This window comes from Felis catus, chromosome A3 (assembly GCF_018350175.1).
Source record: "Felis catus isolate Fca126 chromosome A3, F.catus_Fca126_mat1.0, whole genome shotgun sequence".
Taxonomy (NCBI): domain Eukaryota; kingdom Metazoa; phylum Chordata; class Mammalia; order Carnivora; family Felidae; genus Felis; species Felis catus.
The window spans coordinates 121,145,667-121,163,333 of record NC_058370.1 but is presented as its reverse complement, the minus strand read 5'-3'; the positions used below and the strand labels follow the sequence as shown (position 1 = coordinate 121,163,333).

The following is a 17,667-nucleotide window of genomic DNA, read 5'->3' as shown; positions in this document are numbered from 1 at the left end:
TGACAGACAACCATTTGAGTAGCCTTCTGTTAAAAGTTTTTCCCTGATCTCTGAACAGTGCTAATATCATTAACACCCTTGTCTTTCCAGAAGCTCACCCTCTGGTGACTGATGGGTCCTCTTTGTCCAGTCCCTTTCCCTTCCTGTTTCACATGATTTTCCTAAATTATCTTATTTATGTCTATGCCTTCTCTAATCTATATCTTAATTTTAACTTTATCTCCTGAGCTCCCGAATTGTAAGTCAGACTACTCATTGGGCCTTCCCACCAGGTTGTCTCTAAACCAGGTACCTTAAAGTTGCACGGTGAGACATCATTTTTAGAGCCCACAGAACCCACTCCTCTTGCAATGCTCACCCAAGACAATGCTATCACCATCCTTCCAGTTACTCAAGCTCAAGACCCTGAGGAACCTTCTTTAACTCCCAACTTCTTCCTTACTCTCGACATTTCAATGGATTGCCAATTTTATGTCAATTCCTAGTAATCTTTTTTTTTTTTTTTTAATTTTTTTTTTCAACATTTATTTATTTTTGGGACAGAGAGAGACAGAGCATGAACGGGGGAGGGGCAGAGAGAGAGGGAGACACAGAATCGGAAACAGGCTCCAGGCTCTGAGCCATCAGCCCAGAGCCCGACGCGGGGCTCGAACTCCCGGACCGCGAGATCGTGACCTGGCTGAAGTCGGACGCTTAACCGACTGCGCCACCCAGGCGCCCCCATTCCTAGTAATCTTAAATCCACCTCCTCTTCTATACATTTTCTTTACTGTGGTACCAGTTTACGTCATCATCTCTTGTAATTAGCTACTGTGGCATCCTTCCTTGCTTGGTTTCCTTCCTTTGCTTCCTTCCACCAATCGACCCCTGTACTACTGCTGGGAGTTAGGTTTCAAAAATATACACACCTCTTGGAAACCTTCAGGGGCTGCCCACTACCAAGCAGCTAGGCATGATATTAAACACTTCACACATAAACCTCACCCTCTAGCTTTCCTGCTTGACCCTTTCTCCAAGATTCCTGTACTCTAGCCACACTATAAATAATTCTTGTCCTGGAAACTCTGTGTTAACATGCCTCGCTGACTTTCCCCAAATTATTTTTTCACAGGAATAACTTTCCTTCTCTGTTTGCTAAAATCTTGCTTACCCTCAAAGGTCCTGCTCAAATACTTGGTCCTTTGTGAACCCTGCTCCAATTCCCAAAGAGTGAATGAGATCTCTCTTGGCTATATAGTCCTCAAGATTTTGTAGAATATCTTTATTACAACCCTTCACATATTTTACAATTATTTATATATGTGTCTGTTTCATTAGATTATGACTCCTTAATGGCAGAGATTTTTTTTGCATTAAATTTCTAGCATATAAAGAAACTCCTGGAACCTGTCTATGGGCATGAAGTAAACATTTTTTTGAGTGAAGGTAAAATTTGTAGGGCTCTGTTTTGACAAAGTCTGATTTCTTTTCAATAATATTAATGTAACAATGCCTGCAATGGTTACATGTAAAGCAGAGGCTAAATATATGTAACATAGTTCCCACACAAATTTCTTACCAACAAAACCCCAAAAACCTCCAAGCCCACATATCTTCTCACAATAACTACGAATTAAGAATAATATAGCCAGATTTATAAAGATGACATTTTGAGCTTAGAAACCCTAGCTGCTAGCAACTGGGTGCTATGAAAATGAATTGTTGAGAAACTTCTAAGTAATAATAATAATAATTTCTTTACATCATATCACATGTCAATGACAAGAACAGAAACCAAATCCTACAAACTCTGGTTAAATGAGTAAGTGATGTCTTTGTACAAAAATTTTCTATTTTATGTGAACATGAGCAATGTCAAAGAATAAAGCAGAGAAAAATTAAAGATACACACCTGGCCATGAATCGGTGATACAGATCCAGGGGAAACAGTACGAGTAAAAGCTGATTTTTTCTGCCATGATGTATTAACAGTTAGGTTTGTAAAAGATACATTTTGATAATCAGTCACTGATGCTGGTTGATTTGAAGAAAGTGATCTGTAAAATACAACACTTTGATGTAAATACACTTCACCATTTAAAATCTAATGAAGCACTACAAATTTATCAACTTATACATAATTCACATTGTGTTTAAACACAATTTTGGAAAAAAGAATTCACGAACCAAGTACTGACCTACATTTTTGTTTATTAAATTTCAGTATGAAATCTGGAACAGAAGGTACTCTTGAAGAGTCCAGCACAGATTATAATATGATTAAGTAGCAGGTTGACACAAATACATTTGCAGGGCTAAATACACTGCACTGTTAGCTAAAAACTTACTCAGAAGAAGTTGAGGTAGCAGATACTGATACTGTAGGGGGAAGTAAGGCCTTCTTAGGAGACACAGATTTTTCACCTGATGGCATTTTTTCTACATAGTTGCAAGGAAACCAGCCAAAATTTCCTTGAAAACTACCATAAAGCCAACCAGGTTCTCCTACGGTTTTTTCATCAACCTATGGAAACAAAAAGAAGGGTTAACAATGGTTAGAATGTCACACATTTACAAAGGAAAGAGACGCAGACTATTGTACAATAGCCTCATTTTCAGAATTAAGCTCATGTAACTAAAGAGCTGAGGCATTTTCTTTTTTTATTTCTTTTTTTTTTTTAATTTTTTTTTTTTTAACGTTTTTATTTATTTTTGGGACAGAGAGAGACAGAGCATGAACGGGGGAGGGGCAGAGAGAGAGGGAGACACAGAATCGGAAACAGGCTCCAGGCTCCGAGCCATCAGCCCAGAGCCTGACGCAGGGCTCGAACTCCTGGACCGTGAGATTGTGACCTGGCTGAAGTCGGACGCTTAACCGACTGCGCCACCCAGGCGCCCCTCTTTTTTTATTTCTTAAAAAAATTTTTTTTAATGTTTATTTTTTTTGAGAGAGACAGAGTATGAGCAGGGGAGGGGCAGAGAACGAGAGGGAGACACAGAATCTGAAGCAGGCTCCAGGCTCCACGCTGTCAACACAGAGCCCAACGCAGGACTTGAACTCATGAACCGTGAAATCATGACCTGAGCTGAAGTTGGACGCTTGACTGAGCCACCCAGGTGCCCCTTTTCTAGAGAGAGGGTGCAAGTGAGCAAGGGGGGCAGAGAGAAAGAGAGAATCCCACAAGGTGGGGGGGGGGGGGGAGGGAGGGAGGGAGGGAGAGAGAGAGAGAGAGAGAGAGAGAGAGAGAGAGAGAGAGAGAGAGAGAGAAAGAAGTGGGGCTCACCCAGGGCTCATGTTTTTACCCAAAGCAGGGCTCCTGTTCACCCGAAGTGGGGCCTGAGCTCACCTGATGTGGGACTTGAACTCATGAACTGTGAGATCGTGACCTGAGCTAAAGTCAGATGTTTAACAACTAAAGCCACCCAGGCACCCTGAGCTGAGGCATTTTCTGCATATTAATAGGTCACTATCTCTAATGACAGACGAAGGTGCCTTTTAGAAAAAAATGTTCACTTGTTTTGAGAGAGCAAGAGAGCGAGAGCAAGAGAGAGAGAGAGAGAGAAGGAGGGAGTGCATGAGCAGGGGAGGAGCAAAGACAGAGGAAGAGAGAGAATCCCAAGCAGGCTCCGTGCTGTCAGTGCAGAGCCTGACATGGGGGTCAATCTCATAAACTGTGAGATCATGATCTGAGCTGAAATCAAGAGTCAGATGCTCAATCGACTAAGCCATCCAGAAGCCCCCAAAAAATGAAATTTTAAAAAGGCACCTTTGGCTCTTGATTTTGGCTCAGATCATGATCTCACAGTTAGTGAGATTGAGCCCTGCATCTGGCTCTGTGCTGGGGAGGGAGTCTGCTTGGGATCCACTCTCTCCCTCTCCCTCTCCCTCTGCCCTTCCCAACCTGTGCCTGTTGTGCACTCTCTTTCTCTCAAAAAAATTTAATTTCATCTAAGTTAAATACACAAAAATAGTTAACAGAAACAAACAGCATTCTATATGGCTTATGATGGAAGATCCCATCACTCATTATGCCCTGATTTCCACTCCTGATAACTTGCCATTTGTAGTTGTTTTTCTATATCATCCTCTGTATTTCTTCTTCCTTCCTTCCTAACCTCCCTCCCCCCCTCTTCCTTTCTTCCTTCCTTCCTCCCTCCCTCCCTCCCTCCCTCCCTCCCTCCCTCCCTCCCTCCCTCCCTTCCTTCCTTCCTTGTAGGCTTCACACTCAGTGTGCAGCCCAATGCAGGGCTTGAACTCATGATCCTGAGATCAAGACCTGAGCTGAGATCAAGCCAGATGTTTAATACCCAAGCACCCCTATCTTCTACATTTCTAAATAATGTATTTATACTATTATTTCCTGAATGTTTCAATTTTAAACATCATCTATTGGATTTTGATTATGGAAAATCAACATTTAACTTTTACTGCATCTTATTTTTCTATCAACACTGCTATCTCAAATTTTTTGGTTTAATTATATTTAATGTTTATATTATTATGACTAGGTAAACAAATATTTCACATCTAAATCATGTAATGTTCTGATAATTACATTTCCTTTCTTGCAAACTTATTTTCCTATAGTTAATCATTAATTTTTGTTTTGTTTAGTTTTGTTTAGTTCCTATTACAGAGTCTTCTTGAGCTAAGAGAACTAGAAAACTTTCTCTAAATACTAGTTTTCAACTGGTGACACATACAGGTGATTTGTAGTTTCATCTCTTCTCCCTTTTATTGCTGAGTAATATTACATTGTATAGATGTACCACAATTTGCTTGTATGTTTACCTACTGATGGACATTTGAGTTGTTTCCAGTTTTTGGCTATGATAAAACTATGAACATCTGTCTTTGTATATTGATCTTATATCCTACAACCTTGCTAAACTCACTCATTAGTTCTACCATTGCTATGTAATAATTAAAAAATGGTGTTCTAAAATATAACAAAAGGAACCACTGATAAAATATTATCTTGTAAATCTAGTTTAAGGCTAAATTTAAAACAGCTAAGCCACAGCACTAAAAATGAAGAACACAATAGACCTCAAGGAATTACTCAACCTAAAGCAGAATGCTCAGCAATATACCTAATTTAAATGCTGGTCTCAAGGCAAGGATCACTGACAGGTATGAATACTGGCATTCAAACACTAACTTCCTTCCTTCCCTACAAACTTTTAAAAGCCTACTTTCTTCAATACTTTTTCCTTAAACTTTCTAGCTTTTCAAGAAGACAAACCCCATTCATTTAATCTTTAAAATTAGACCAAGTTTGCTTTTGTAACAGGTTAATTTTAATAAATTTTGTATCTATAACTTATGGCCCTAATTAATTTTTAGTTGTCAATTTACATAGAAAGTGAAACTAAAAAAATTTATGTAAGTTCTCAGAGGTTTATGGAAACTATTACCTCAAAAATAGCATTAACATATAAGAATGCTAGAAAAACAGGTTGTCATGGAAAATGTTGCCAGGACTCAGTGGAATTTCTAATCTTTTTTCACCTTCAATCAAATCTCTTCTGCCACCCTTATCCATTAAGTTGACTAGGTCTTGCCTCCTATCTGACCAAGAATAGGGAAACCATCAGATCTGAGCTCACCTTCGAATTCAGCAAAATGTATTTCTAGTCCCATGCATCCTTTCCTTCAGCCCTTGAACCAAAACGGAAGAGCTGTCTAATCCTCCCACTACTCTCTCCTCCGATGCTCTAGGTCCTGAGCCCTCCAGTCTTACTGAGAATCATCTTCACCTGTACCCACTGGTCAGAACAGAGAGGTCTGCCAGGGAGCCATGAAGTGCCTTCCTGAGTGTTCTGTATGTTGATCTGAGTGGTAGTTTCACAGATATATACATGTGTACAAATTATCTGAGCTGTACACTAACAATTGTGCACTTTACTAAATCCACTATCATTAACCTTTTCCCTCTCTGCAGATCCTATCATTATTTAAACTTGCAAATAAACCAGCATATTCGCTCAAGCCAAGATAAAAAAACCAAAAAATGAAACACAGAACTTCCTTCAACCCACTCTCCTCATTAATCATTTTCTCTCCCTTCCCACTTTCAAAAGCTAAGCTCCTTCAAAGAATTTTATATATTCACTGTCTCCTCTTCCTCCCTTCCAATTTCAGGTCACTGAAATCTGGCTTGTTCCCCACCATTCCACTCAACTGTTTTCCTCAAGGTTAACAATAGCTCTGATACTGCTAATCTAATGGCTGTTTTCTAAGTCCTATCTTATTCACATGCAGACCACTCTTCTCAAAGTTCATTGACACTAAACTCTCCTGGCTTTTTCCTAATGACTCTAGTCGTTTCTTTTTAAAGCTCCTCTTCTTCTAATAATCCCTTTAGTGTTAGTGTCTCTTAAGGATCATCATTCATCCGCCAAGCTCGAGGCAATTACCATCACAACACAATGATGACACTCAAATTGGCCTCTGATCTCTGCCTGAGATCTCTCTAGACATCTCTGGATATTCAACTGCTATCCAGAAATCTGAAACTCATCCAAACTTGAACTTATTATAATTCTCACCTAAATGCCCTCCTTTTGATCTTCCTCTCTCAGTGAATGACATGGTCATCAACCAAGTTGTCGAAATCAGGTATCTGGTAGTAACTCATGACTCATTGGTTATATTAGCGATTTGGCAGAGAACACCCCCAAGAAACTCCAGCTGACTCAATGTTCCTGTTGTCATCGCCATCAGATTGGCTTGATGACCACGGGGGAGGTCTGCTGTAAAGCTAGTAGCTTTCTACCACCTTCCTTCCTCTGCTTTAGAATGTCCTTCTCATCAGACTACCAGCTCATTAAGTGCAGAGACTGTGTGTCTTGTTTACTATATCCCTAGCATAGCCCTCGACAAATATTTGTTGATGGTAGAAGACAGAACCAAAAATATAAATAGGTTCTTGACCAAACATGTCCAGAGATAGGCTGCATCTTTTCATTCTTAGACACAACTTCATCATCACCAACAGGTGGAGGAGGAACAGGAGGGCCAGCAGACTGTGGATTGTCAGTGGTGGCAACGGTAACAGAAGGAATGTGTAGCTGGGGATTAACCTGAGTGTTTGAACAGAGGTTTCTGGTAAAACTTATGCCAAGTACCATTAAACAGTTGCAGTGTAACTGATAAAAGACACCAAACTGGTGACTATGCACGCTAAAAAGAAAACACACACTGGCTAGGTATTCAAGGTAATATTACTTTAATTTACTAAGAAGAAAAGTGACACAGAGACTAAAATCCAAGTTACTATGCTTCTAAAGCCTGTATTCTTTCCATTATATCACAATAGCTGTATCAAATGCTATTCCCTCCATCTTCTCTTATTCATCCATTTTACATGGTTTGTGACTATATAATAAAGGCCTTTAGTTTCAAGGAACAAGGGATTACATCTAGTTAGGGCTATAGAGTCTACTTCCTTCAATTCTTTTAATGGTTGTCAGAAAATAACCAGCGCCCCCAAATTTCATTGGTAATTCATTAAAACAACACAATCAGCATCACTTTTTAAAAAATGTTTATTTATTTTTCAGAGAGAGAGAGAGAGAGAGAGAGAGAGAGAGAGAGAGAGAGAGAGAATCCAAAGCAGGCTGAGCTGTCAGCACAGAGCCTGACACAGAGTTTGAACTCAAGAGCTGTGAGATCATGGCCTGAGCCAAAGTCAGACGCCTAACCGACTGAACCACCCAGGCAACCCTCAGCATCACTATTTATGCTGTGAAGCAGTATGGCACAGCGTAAAGACCACTGGATTTGGAAATTAAAGATGTGTACTTGTGACCCACTCTGGCACTGTCCTACTGACTGTTAACATTTTGTGTAAGTCTAAGCTTCCTTACCTAGAACACAGCAGTGATAAATAATATGCAAGTCTGCAGCATCTCATTAGGGACAAATCAGATAAAGCTTAAGGTATACATTTTAAATGGTATATCACTATATAAAATTATAGAGTAATATATTACATTGTATTAAGCTTCTTCATGAGCAAAAAAGACTGTTTCCTACCTGTATTATATCCCCGGAATTAAAACTCATCTCATCATGGCTCCTGGCTTCAAAGCGGTACAATGCTCTATAATTCACCATAGCAGTAGCTGGCTCACCTGAAGAGAAGATAATTGTCATTATTTGCTACTTTCACGTATACCCATCTTTGCGATGACTCAATATAAAGAGACTGTAAAGTCAAAAAGAAAAAGAACTGAACATCAAACAGCAAAATGAAAATCCATTTGACAAAGGCTTGTTACAATTTAAATATGTTGTATGGCCACAGAATCAATATAAAAGCAAACAAGGACATTTATCTTTAGGAAAGTAGGAGGCAATGATACAAAGACATGACTTGTGGGGGGCCATGAGTGAGGATGTATGGGAAGATGTATGAGTGGTGGCAGCCGAGGCTGTGCAAAGTGCAGGCGGCTAAGCAGCAAGGTTTGATCTGTGGCAGTCAGGATACAACAGGAAGAGACAAAAAGAGAGGTCACAAATGAGGAGATTGGCAGCAAACAGGGTTCAGTGAAGAAAGAGCTCTAAATGCACCAGTATGGTTCTAAAAGAAAAACAGAAGAGCTCACAAATACACTAGCTTTGATAAGAATAAAAATATTTTACTTTATTCATTTGCAGAATGAATGCTTTAGCTTATAGAAATTTCAACACATGTGCCAATAATAAGGATTCAAATATTTGTCCAAAAGAGATATGTATCAATAATATTTAAAGTATTTTAGGAATGGACTCTGAGGTGCATCAAAAACAAAGTATATCTTTTGAGGAAATTTCAGTGTGCAAAGACTTAAATTTTATTGGTGTTTCATTAAAATAAACAGTTTAGGGGCACCTGAGTGGCTCAGTTGGTTAAGTGTCTGACTTTGGCTCAGGTCATGATCTCACAGTCTGTGAGTTCAAGCCCCACATCAGGCTCTGTGGCTGACAGCTCAGAGCCTGGAGCCTGTTTCAGATTCTGTGTCTCCCTCTCTCTGCCCCTTCCCTGCTCACACTCTCTCTCTCCCTCTCTCTCTCTCAAAAATAAACATTAAAAAAAATAAACAGTTTATAGTTAACACCAATTGAAGAAACTCTTTACAGCTGTTTACTTCAATTATGAAAATGTCAGAGTCTGTTCATAGCTAGTTAGTGATTACAATTTTCTTTTCTACATGTGGTTTTAAGACTTCTACCCTCAGTCTGCTTTAATAAGCCTACACACTCCTCCAAGTTTAATTTAGAAAAAGGTTTTTTCAGACTCAAAGGTTAACATCTACTTATATATATTTTTTCCCTCTCATCAGAATCTTTTTTTCTTGTTGCTTTCGTTGCTCTGTCTCAGAAAAATCAAATCTATCATTTTTATCCTTACCCTTACATGGTTTCTCCTCAGCCTTCCGTTCCTCTTCTTGAACTTTTTCTTGTGTTTTTTCTTCCTGGAGTCGCTTTTGTTTTTCTTCTTCCTCTTTTCTAAGGTTTTCTCTCCATAAGTTTTCTTTTCCTTGCTTTGCTTTCCTTTACATAAAAGAAAGAGAATTTGGTGCACCTGGGTGGCTCAGTTGGTTAAGGGTCCAACTTCGGCTCAGGTCATGATCTTGCGGTTAGTGAGTTAGAGCCCCGCATTGGGCTCTGTGCTGACAGCTCAGAGCCTGGAGCCTGCTTCTGATTCTGTGTCTTCCTCTCTTTCTCCCCGTCCCCTGATCATGTTTTCTCTCTCTCTCTCTCTCAAAAATAAACATTAAAAAATAATAATAAAAAAAGAATTTGTATCACGTCCTAAAATTTGTCATGCAAAAATATCAGATCTTGTGCTCAACGTTGCTCCTCATCAGGGAAATACAAATCAAAACCACACTCAGATATCACCTCACGCCAGTCAGAGTGGCCAAAATGAACAAATCAGGAGACTACAGATGCTGGAGAGGATGTGGAGAAACGGGAACCCTCTTGCCCTGTTGGTGGGAATGCAAATTGGTGCAGCCACTCTGGAAAACAGTGCGGAGGTTCCTCAAAAAATTAAAAATAGACCTACCTTATGACCCAGCAATAGCACTGCTAGGAATTACCCAAGGGATACAGGAGTGCTGATGCATAGGGGCACTTGTACCCCAATGTTTATAGCAGCACTCTCAACAATAGCCAAATTATGGAAAGAGCCTAAATGTCCATCAACTGATGAATGGATAAAAAAAATTGTGGTTTACATACACAATGGAATACTACGTGGCAATGAGAAAGAAGGAAATATGGTTTTTGTAGCAACGTGGATGGAACTGGAGAGTGTTGTGCTAAGTGAAATAAGCCATACAGAGAAAGACAGATACCATATGGTTTCACTCTTATGTGGATCCTGAGAAACTTAACAGAAACCCAATGGGGAGGGGAAGGAAAAAAAAAAAAAATAGAGGTTAGAGTGGAAGAGAGCCAAAGCATAAGAGACTCTTAAAAACTGAGAACAAACTGAGGGTTGATGGGGGGTGGGAGGGAGGGGAGGGTGGGTGATGGGTATTGAGGAGGGTACCTTCTGGGATGAGCACTGGGTATTGTATGGAAACCAATTTGACAATAAACTTCATATATTGAAAAAAAAAAAAGAATAGAAACATCAAAAAAAAATATCAGATCTTGTTCCCGGCAAACTGTAGAATACACATTTCTTATGTATTTATATGCAACCTTATGAAATTATATATTATTATATAGCAAAGATGTATTAGTAGGGGATGTGGACAAACACCCTGGGGTCCTTTCTTAATTTCAACTACCATTCCTTTTCCCAGTTAGTTCCTCTGTAACCTTCTCTGACGCTCTTTCACACCTAAGATGAATCTAGCCTTTATCTGAATTCCCAGAGCATTATAAACACCACTATCAGAGTATTTACCACATGTTTCCTGGGATAAAGCAGACTAGAGTTAAGAGAACATAAAATTAAAATTCTGGTAAACTTTCTTATATATGTGTTAGTGGATGACAAACTGTTCCAGAGCCAAAAGATGGCACAGAAGCTGGACAAAGGGCAGAGGCCACATCTACAATGTGAAAACCTGACTATAACCAACAGCATGGGACAAGGAAGGAACCTTCCTGGGCAAATGGCCAAGAAACCAAGTTGTAGTTGTTAAGACTCAGCTCTGGACCGATTCTCCATGTGATTCTCCTCTGATTTCTTCCCTCTTCCACTGCAGAAGGTGTGAGGAGGATGAGTGACATGAAAATGTACATTACTACTATGGTTTGTTGGCCTGAAAAAAATTGTGAGCGATAATGAAGAGATATCAAGATACTGGCAATGGGTCAGTGGAAAATTCTGACACTGTGACTAGCTGTGTAGTTACTGCATAAGGATCAGTGGCACAGTTAAGTGGCAAAAGCATTCTGAATTTGAACTTCACTGTCTCTGCTTCTATATTATTCTAGTGTCTCTTGTTGGGGGCCACAAAAGTAGGGGCCTTGGAGTTAAGAGTACCATAATGATCTGTTTAGGTGTCTCCATTTCTTATTGGAATTATGAGGAATCGAGGAGCCAGGAGTAAAACCAGAGTCTCCTTCATCACAGCCAACAGCAGCCACTCGTTAAAAATGTGCTGGGAGTAGCTATTCTGAAGCCATTAAAAAGAGAGACCTGCCATATGGTAATGTGTCCTTCTTGCCTCCCTAGTAATATTAGCTCTTTCATGGGCATTACTCATCTACTTATCTCTGAGGCAAAGGAATGTTGGTTTATCAATATCTGTTAATTATATTGATTTCTGACACTAGAGAACTTGGGGAAGTAACTGAGGAACATATTAGAAATAAGATTCTGCAGACAGAAAAAAAAATCATGCCAAGTCTCTAAATAAATGGTTCTGTCAAATTCCACAACTGTCCTACTTTTCCTAGCTATAAATGGAGGCAATTGATAGATATCTATCAGCGGTACAAAGAGAAATATGTCCACATAGCATTATACACTCCATCTTATCACTCTGTAAAATTAAGTATTTGGTTTTTGTGATCTTTCAGGAAACAGTAATAGATTTACAGTGGAGAGATGGAAATGATGACTGCCAGACATTTATGCTTGGCTCTTTAGCTAGATTATTTTTATTTAATTCTCAGTTACCTATGAAGCATACATCAATATTTCTATTTCTGAGATGGAGAAACTGGGGTTCGAAAGGTAAAGTGACTCAACCAAAGTCACCCAAATCATTAAGTGGCAGATCAAGAAGTCCAAGAAGATCAAGAAGGCCTGACTCCAAAGCCCCTATTTTTCACTAATGGAACATGAAATTGATTACTATAAACTCAGTCCCAAAAGAAGACCTGAATTTCTAAAACTGACAATCTAATTAGCATCCTAGAATAATCCTCTTATTTCCCTTAAATTTTCATAGTCAAACTAAAGATATGAGCAATAAAGTTAGAAATCTAATAGTAATACAGTATAATAAATTTATCAGTTACATTACCTTACAGCCTCATCTTCTAGTTTCTTCTTCTGTATTAGCTCTGACCTTTTTCTTTCAATTTCCTTCAACTTGTCACGTTTGATCTTATAAAGTTGTTCAAGGGCTAACTGCTGTGTATTGTAGCTTTCTCTCAGTTCCTAAGGAGAAAATGAAAATAAGTCAATATACCATTGATTTAACTATTTTTGTCTTACGTAATAATGTGGCACTTTCATTAACAGACACAAATCCTAAAGCAAGTTAAACTAAAGTAAAAAGAGTAAAGTTCTAGAAATCTCTGGATGATTAAAAAAAAACTTGAAAACAAGTATTTAAGCCTTGTAACTAACCACTGAGGACAAACATATGTTAAAATCACCTACTTTTGTATTCATTCATTTCTAAGGAATACAGATAAGACAATTTTATAAGCCAATTCTTTGATTTGGTACTTTATTTTCAACGTTTTTTATTTATTTTTGGGACAGAGAGAGACAGAGCATGAACGGGGGAGAGGCAGAGAGAGAGGGAAACACAGAATCGGAAACAGGCTCCAGGCTCTGAGCCATCAGCCCAGAGCCTGACGCGGGGCTCGAACTCACGGACCGCGAGATCGTGACCTGACTGAAGTCAGACGCTTAACCGACTGCGCCACCCAGGCGCCCCGGTACTTTATTTTCAATAAAAAGCCAATCCATTAAAAATGTGGGGAAGAAATTTGCTTATTATTTGAAGAGGAATTTTGTTCAATCATGTTTTTTACATAGTTTAACCAAGTTACCCATAACTTTTTAACAATTAACAACCCATCAACAATTATTGAGTAATTCAGTTAAAACTAAAAATGGAAAGGATGTCTGCCATGACATCCTTGACTAGAGAGAGCCAAAATAACGAAAAGTATTCCAAACAGGAATTGAAATAAACCCTTGTTTATTGAGCATCTAGTTCTATGCAGTGCTGCACAGATATGCAGGGGATCAAATCGAGGGCCCTCTAACTCTCAAGGCTGCAGTCTTTGCTTTCAAAGAGCTCACTTATCTCAAAGCAGCAAAAAGTGCTAAAATGTGGGCTAGAGCTCAGTGCCTTAGTGGAAACCTGTGGTTATCTGTTCAGCATTTTTCCTTATATCTTCTTCTAAAAGCACCTTTCCCAAGTACCTGCCCCAACCCTGTTTGATATGGTTGTGATGAATCTGTCAAATTCAGTGCTCCTCTCACTCCCACTGGGGTGCAGTCATTTAATTTAGGCCTAACCCATCAGAGCAACCCACCTCCCTGGCCAGAATGACTGGTCCAAAGGACATCTGATCCAAGCTGGGCCAGAATCCTTTCCTGAGATTTGGACAGACTGAAGAGGGAAGAAAGAAGTCTTTCCTGCTTGAAGCTCATTAAACTGAAGCTAAACCTGGAGATGCCCCACTACAGTGAAGCCATTGGGGTAGAAATGAAATCAACACAGAAAAGAGAGAAGCAAAGACTGGAGGCAGAGAGGGAGGACTGGGGGAAGTGAATCTCCAAGTGCATTCCTGTGTCTTAGAACTACCCCTGCCCAGGAGTGCTTCTACTGACTCAGTCAGCAGTCCTGGTACTCTGCCAGTAACTACTCTCATTAGCTTAACTATTTTGAACTGACTTTCTTCTACATGGAATCTACAGAATCCTGAACAAGAGAGTACAAAAAGGCTGGAATATGGAAGAGGAAATAAAAGCACAAACCAACCCCCCCCACACACAAAAACTTAAAGTAATCAAAAGAGGTTTCATGGCAAAGGTGAGACCTTAAATAAACAGTTCAGCTGACCCTCAAACAACTGGATTTGAATTGCATGTCCACCTATACACAGATTTTTTAAAATAAATATGGCATAATACTGTAAATGTGTTTTCTCTTTATGATTTTCTCAGTAACATTTTTTCTCTAGCTTAATTTTAAGAATATAGCATAATATACATATAACACAAAATCTGGGTTAATCACTGTTTCTGTTACAGGTAAGATGTCTGGTTAATAGTAGGCTATTAGTAGTTAAGTTCTGGGGAAGTCAAAAAGTTGTATGCAGATTTTCAACTATATTGGGCATTGGCGCCCAACCCATGTTGCTCAAGGGTTAACTGTGTTTGGTAGAACGTTTTGGTAAAAAATGTTTTGGGGGTATCTACACACACACACAATAATGAAACTCCAAACCAAAAAATCTTCCAAAACAAAAAAATTCCAAAAACCCAAACTCAATTTCTTTCCAGAAATAAAATATTTTATAGGTGAACCCTTTTAACTTGATTGAAGTGATAGATTTGAGTACAATGTGGTGTCTGAAGACTATGTCCAAAATGTCTGAGATCAAGATGGGCAGCTTGAGCCAATAACAACACAAATACTGCATTCAGAGCAGTTTCCACAAATCTCGGCTTCTATAGTTCCCTTGGTTGTACCTTTCTCCAAATTCTAGTGAAAAGCAGAAGAATAATGGTGGTTAACAGTCTATGGAGAAGCAGTTTGCTTTAGTGATAAGGACTCTGGGAGCAGAGGTCTGAATCAGGCTCTGTCAGTGATGAGCTGAGGAACCTTAGGAGAGTCACTCAGCCGTTTCCCCATTTGTAAAATGTAATTATAATACATGCCTCACAATGTTCTTGTGAGGATTAAATGGGTTAATACACACAAAGTGCTTACAAACTGTGCAGGGCACATGTTAAGTTCATAATAATTTTAGCTATTATTATTGGCTGAGGTCCTAAAGAAGGGGAATCGGAAGTTTAAAAGGAGAGTAAAAAGGAGCCAAATTAATGTCTGATCTTATCGTTGCAAGGTTAGCCCTCCAATTTGTCCTGTAAGATACCGCTCTAAGTCTTTCTTTATGAGCTCCATTCCTCCAGTGGCTGAGTTCATGAGCTTCCCTTGATCCCCAAGGCATCCAGTGCCCCTCCCTCTATCAAAGTCAGCATCTTCTGACTGTACGGTTGCCCCCTCCACTAGAGTCAGTTTCTTGACAACAGGACTGTCTTTCATCAAAGCATCCCCACCCAAGAGGGTCTGGGATAGTGTGGATATTTAATTAGTATTTATTGGATGCACGAGAATGCATAAACAATAGTCTATACATACTAATAACATTTGAAGAGCACCATAAGTCTTGCCAGAAACTTCCTCTGCTTGACTGAAGTGATCTTAGCAATTCCTAGCACTAGACTCACTCCTCTGGATCAAGTCACCCCCTCCAGGAGGCCCTGGTTAAATATATCAGCTAACTCAGAACAAGTAAACTAATGAAGTAACTATGGACAGAACTACTGCAGTCTTAATAGAATGACAGATCTTCTTTTTCAGGTTAAGGAAGTTCTATTCCTAATTTGCTAATAAGTTTTTCATGTTTTAATCATGAACGGATATTAAATTTTACAAATGCCTTTTCTGCATCGAATGAGATATATACCATTTTTCCCCGTTTAATCTGTTTATATGGCAAACTACACATTTTTGTATGTCAAACCATCTTTGCATGACTAAGGTAAATCCAATTTTGTGGTCACTATGGATTATCCTTTTTTTTTTTTAATAAATTCTGCATTCATCTTTTTAATATTGTTTAGAACTTTTATCTCTATGTTAAACTGGTCCATAGTTATGCTTTCTCATACTGTTCTTATCAGGTTTTGATATGTTTATGATAACTTCATATAAATTGGGAATATTCCCACGTTTTCTGTATTTCAGAACTGTTGTATAAGACTAGATTTACTTGTTCCTTCAGTAAAAACTCTGGGTCTGGATTCTCTTTTAGGGAAGATTTCAAACTATAGATTTAAAATATTTTATGATGGGGCGCCTGGGTAGCTCAGTTGGTTGAGCGTCCGACTTCGGCTCAGGTTATGATCTCGCGGTGTGTGAGTTCGAGCCCCGCGTTGGGCTCTGTGCTGACAACTCAGAGCCTGGAGCCTGCTTCAGATTCTGTGTCTCCCTCTCTCTCTGCCCCTCCCCTGCTCATGCTCTGTCTCTCTCTGTCTCAAAAATAAATAAAAACATTAAAAAAAATTTTTTTAAATAAAATAAAATATTTTATGATGATAGAGCTACCGAGATACTTTATATTTTGAGTCAGTTTTGGCAAGTTGTAACTTCATCTATGTTTTTATATTTATGTGCAAAAATCTGTCATAATATCCTTTTCTTTTTATGTTTGCAGCATATTTAATTGGATTTCCTTTTCACTCCTAATGAATAATTTTCGTTACTTCCACTTTCTTTTAAAAATCGGTCTTGCCAGAGGTTTCATTTTATTAGTCTTTAAAAGACTCAAACACTGGCTTTCTTGATTCTTTGTATTAAATGTCTGTCTTTTCTCTCATGAATTTCCTTCTACTTTTTTTGCTTTATTATGCTAGCCTTTTTCTAGCTTCTCAAGTTGAATGCTTAGCTTAGAAATTTTCATCTTTTTTCCTCCCAATATAACCATTTAAGGTCAAATGCTAACTATTTGGGTTGAAATTCTGCTCTTACACTTACAAGCTGTATGACTCAACTTCTGAGCCTTAATTTACTTCTATGTGAAATATGGAGAATAATAATATCTACCTACATCACGGGGTTAAGGTAAGGATTAATAAGTTAATATAAATAAGACAGAATGGTGTCAGTCCCAGAGAAAGCCCTTCATAAAACTTGGCTAATATTAATAGATCTTCATTTATGAATTAGAAAATGGCTACTGACACCTGGTATGCCAGATGAGTAATCTGCTCATTTACACTATCCCCCTCCCTCTCCATTGCCCAGTGTTGATATCTACCCCTGGTTAATCTACTTAGTACCCTTATAACTTGAAAACATACTTTATCTACTTTTTCATTTTTCAAACATTTGACATTTTGCCATTCTAAATTTTTCTCTGCTTTTTTATTTTGAAAACTTTCAAACCTATAGAAAATTTGATTAAGTTGAAGACAATGATGCCTTCAGATACTTCATCATTAGTCTACATAACTACAATGCCAATGCCAGTACCAAACTAAAGAAATTTAACACAGCCATAAAATGTCACTTAATAGAGTTTATATTTAAAAATGTCCCCACTAGTGTAAATATTGTCCTCAATAATAGTTTTCTGATCCACGATCCAATCAAGGGATCGTTTCGCTGTCACGATCCTTCAGTCATGGCTCATGAAGTGCCCTTCGGTCATGGCTCTTTGGTCTCTTTAAATCTGGAAACTTTCCTCCATCTTTT

The 17,667-nt window shown here is 38.7% G+C and overlaps 1 protein-coding gene across 17 annotated transcripts in view; it reads right to left on the bottom strand.

Moving 5' to 3' along the window:
* ITSN2 (intersectin 2) overlaps positions 1-17,667 on the bottom strand; it is a 148,033-nt gene that overhangs the window by 56,414 nt on the left and 73,952 nt on the right. For 14 of the 17 annotated variants that reach the window (XM_045054867.1, XM_045054868.1, XM_023252050.2 and 11 more), the window contains 5 exons: positions 12,463-12,599; positions 9,378-9,520; positions 8,021-8,118; positions 2,328-2,503; positions 1,892-2,036 (listed from right to left, as the gene is read on the bottom strand). In XM_045054867.1, coding sequence (XP_044910802.1) covers positions 1,892-2,036; positions 2,328-2,503; positions 8,021-8,118; positions 9,378-9,520; positions 12,463-12,599 — 699 coding nt within the window. The remainder of the gene's footprint in view (positions 1-1,891; positions 2,037-2,327; positions 2,504-8,020; positions 8,119-9,377; positions 9,521-12,462; positions 12,600-17,667) is intronic. The other 3 variants (XM_023252053.2, XM_023252058.2, XM_023252059.2) reach the window with 1 other exon arrangement.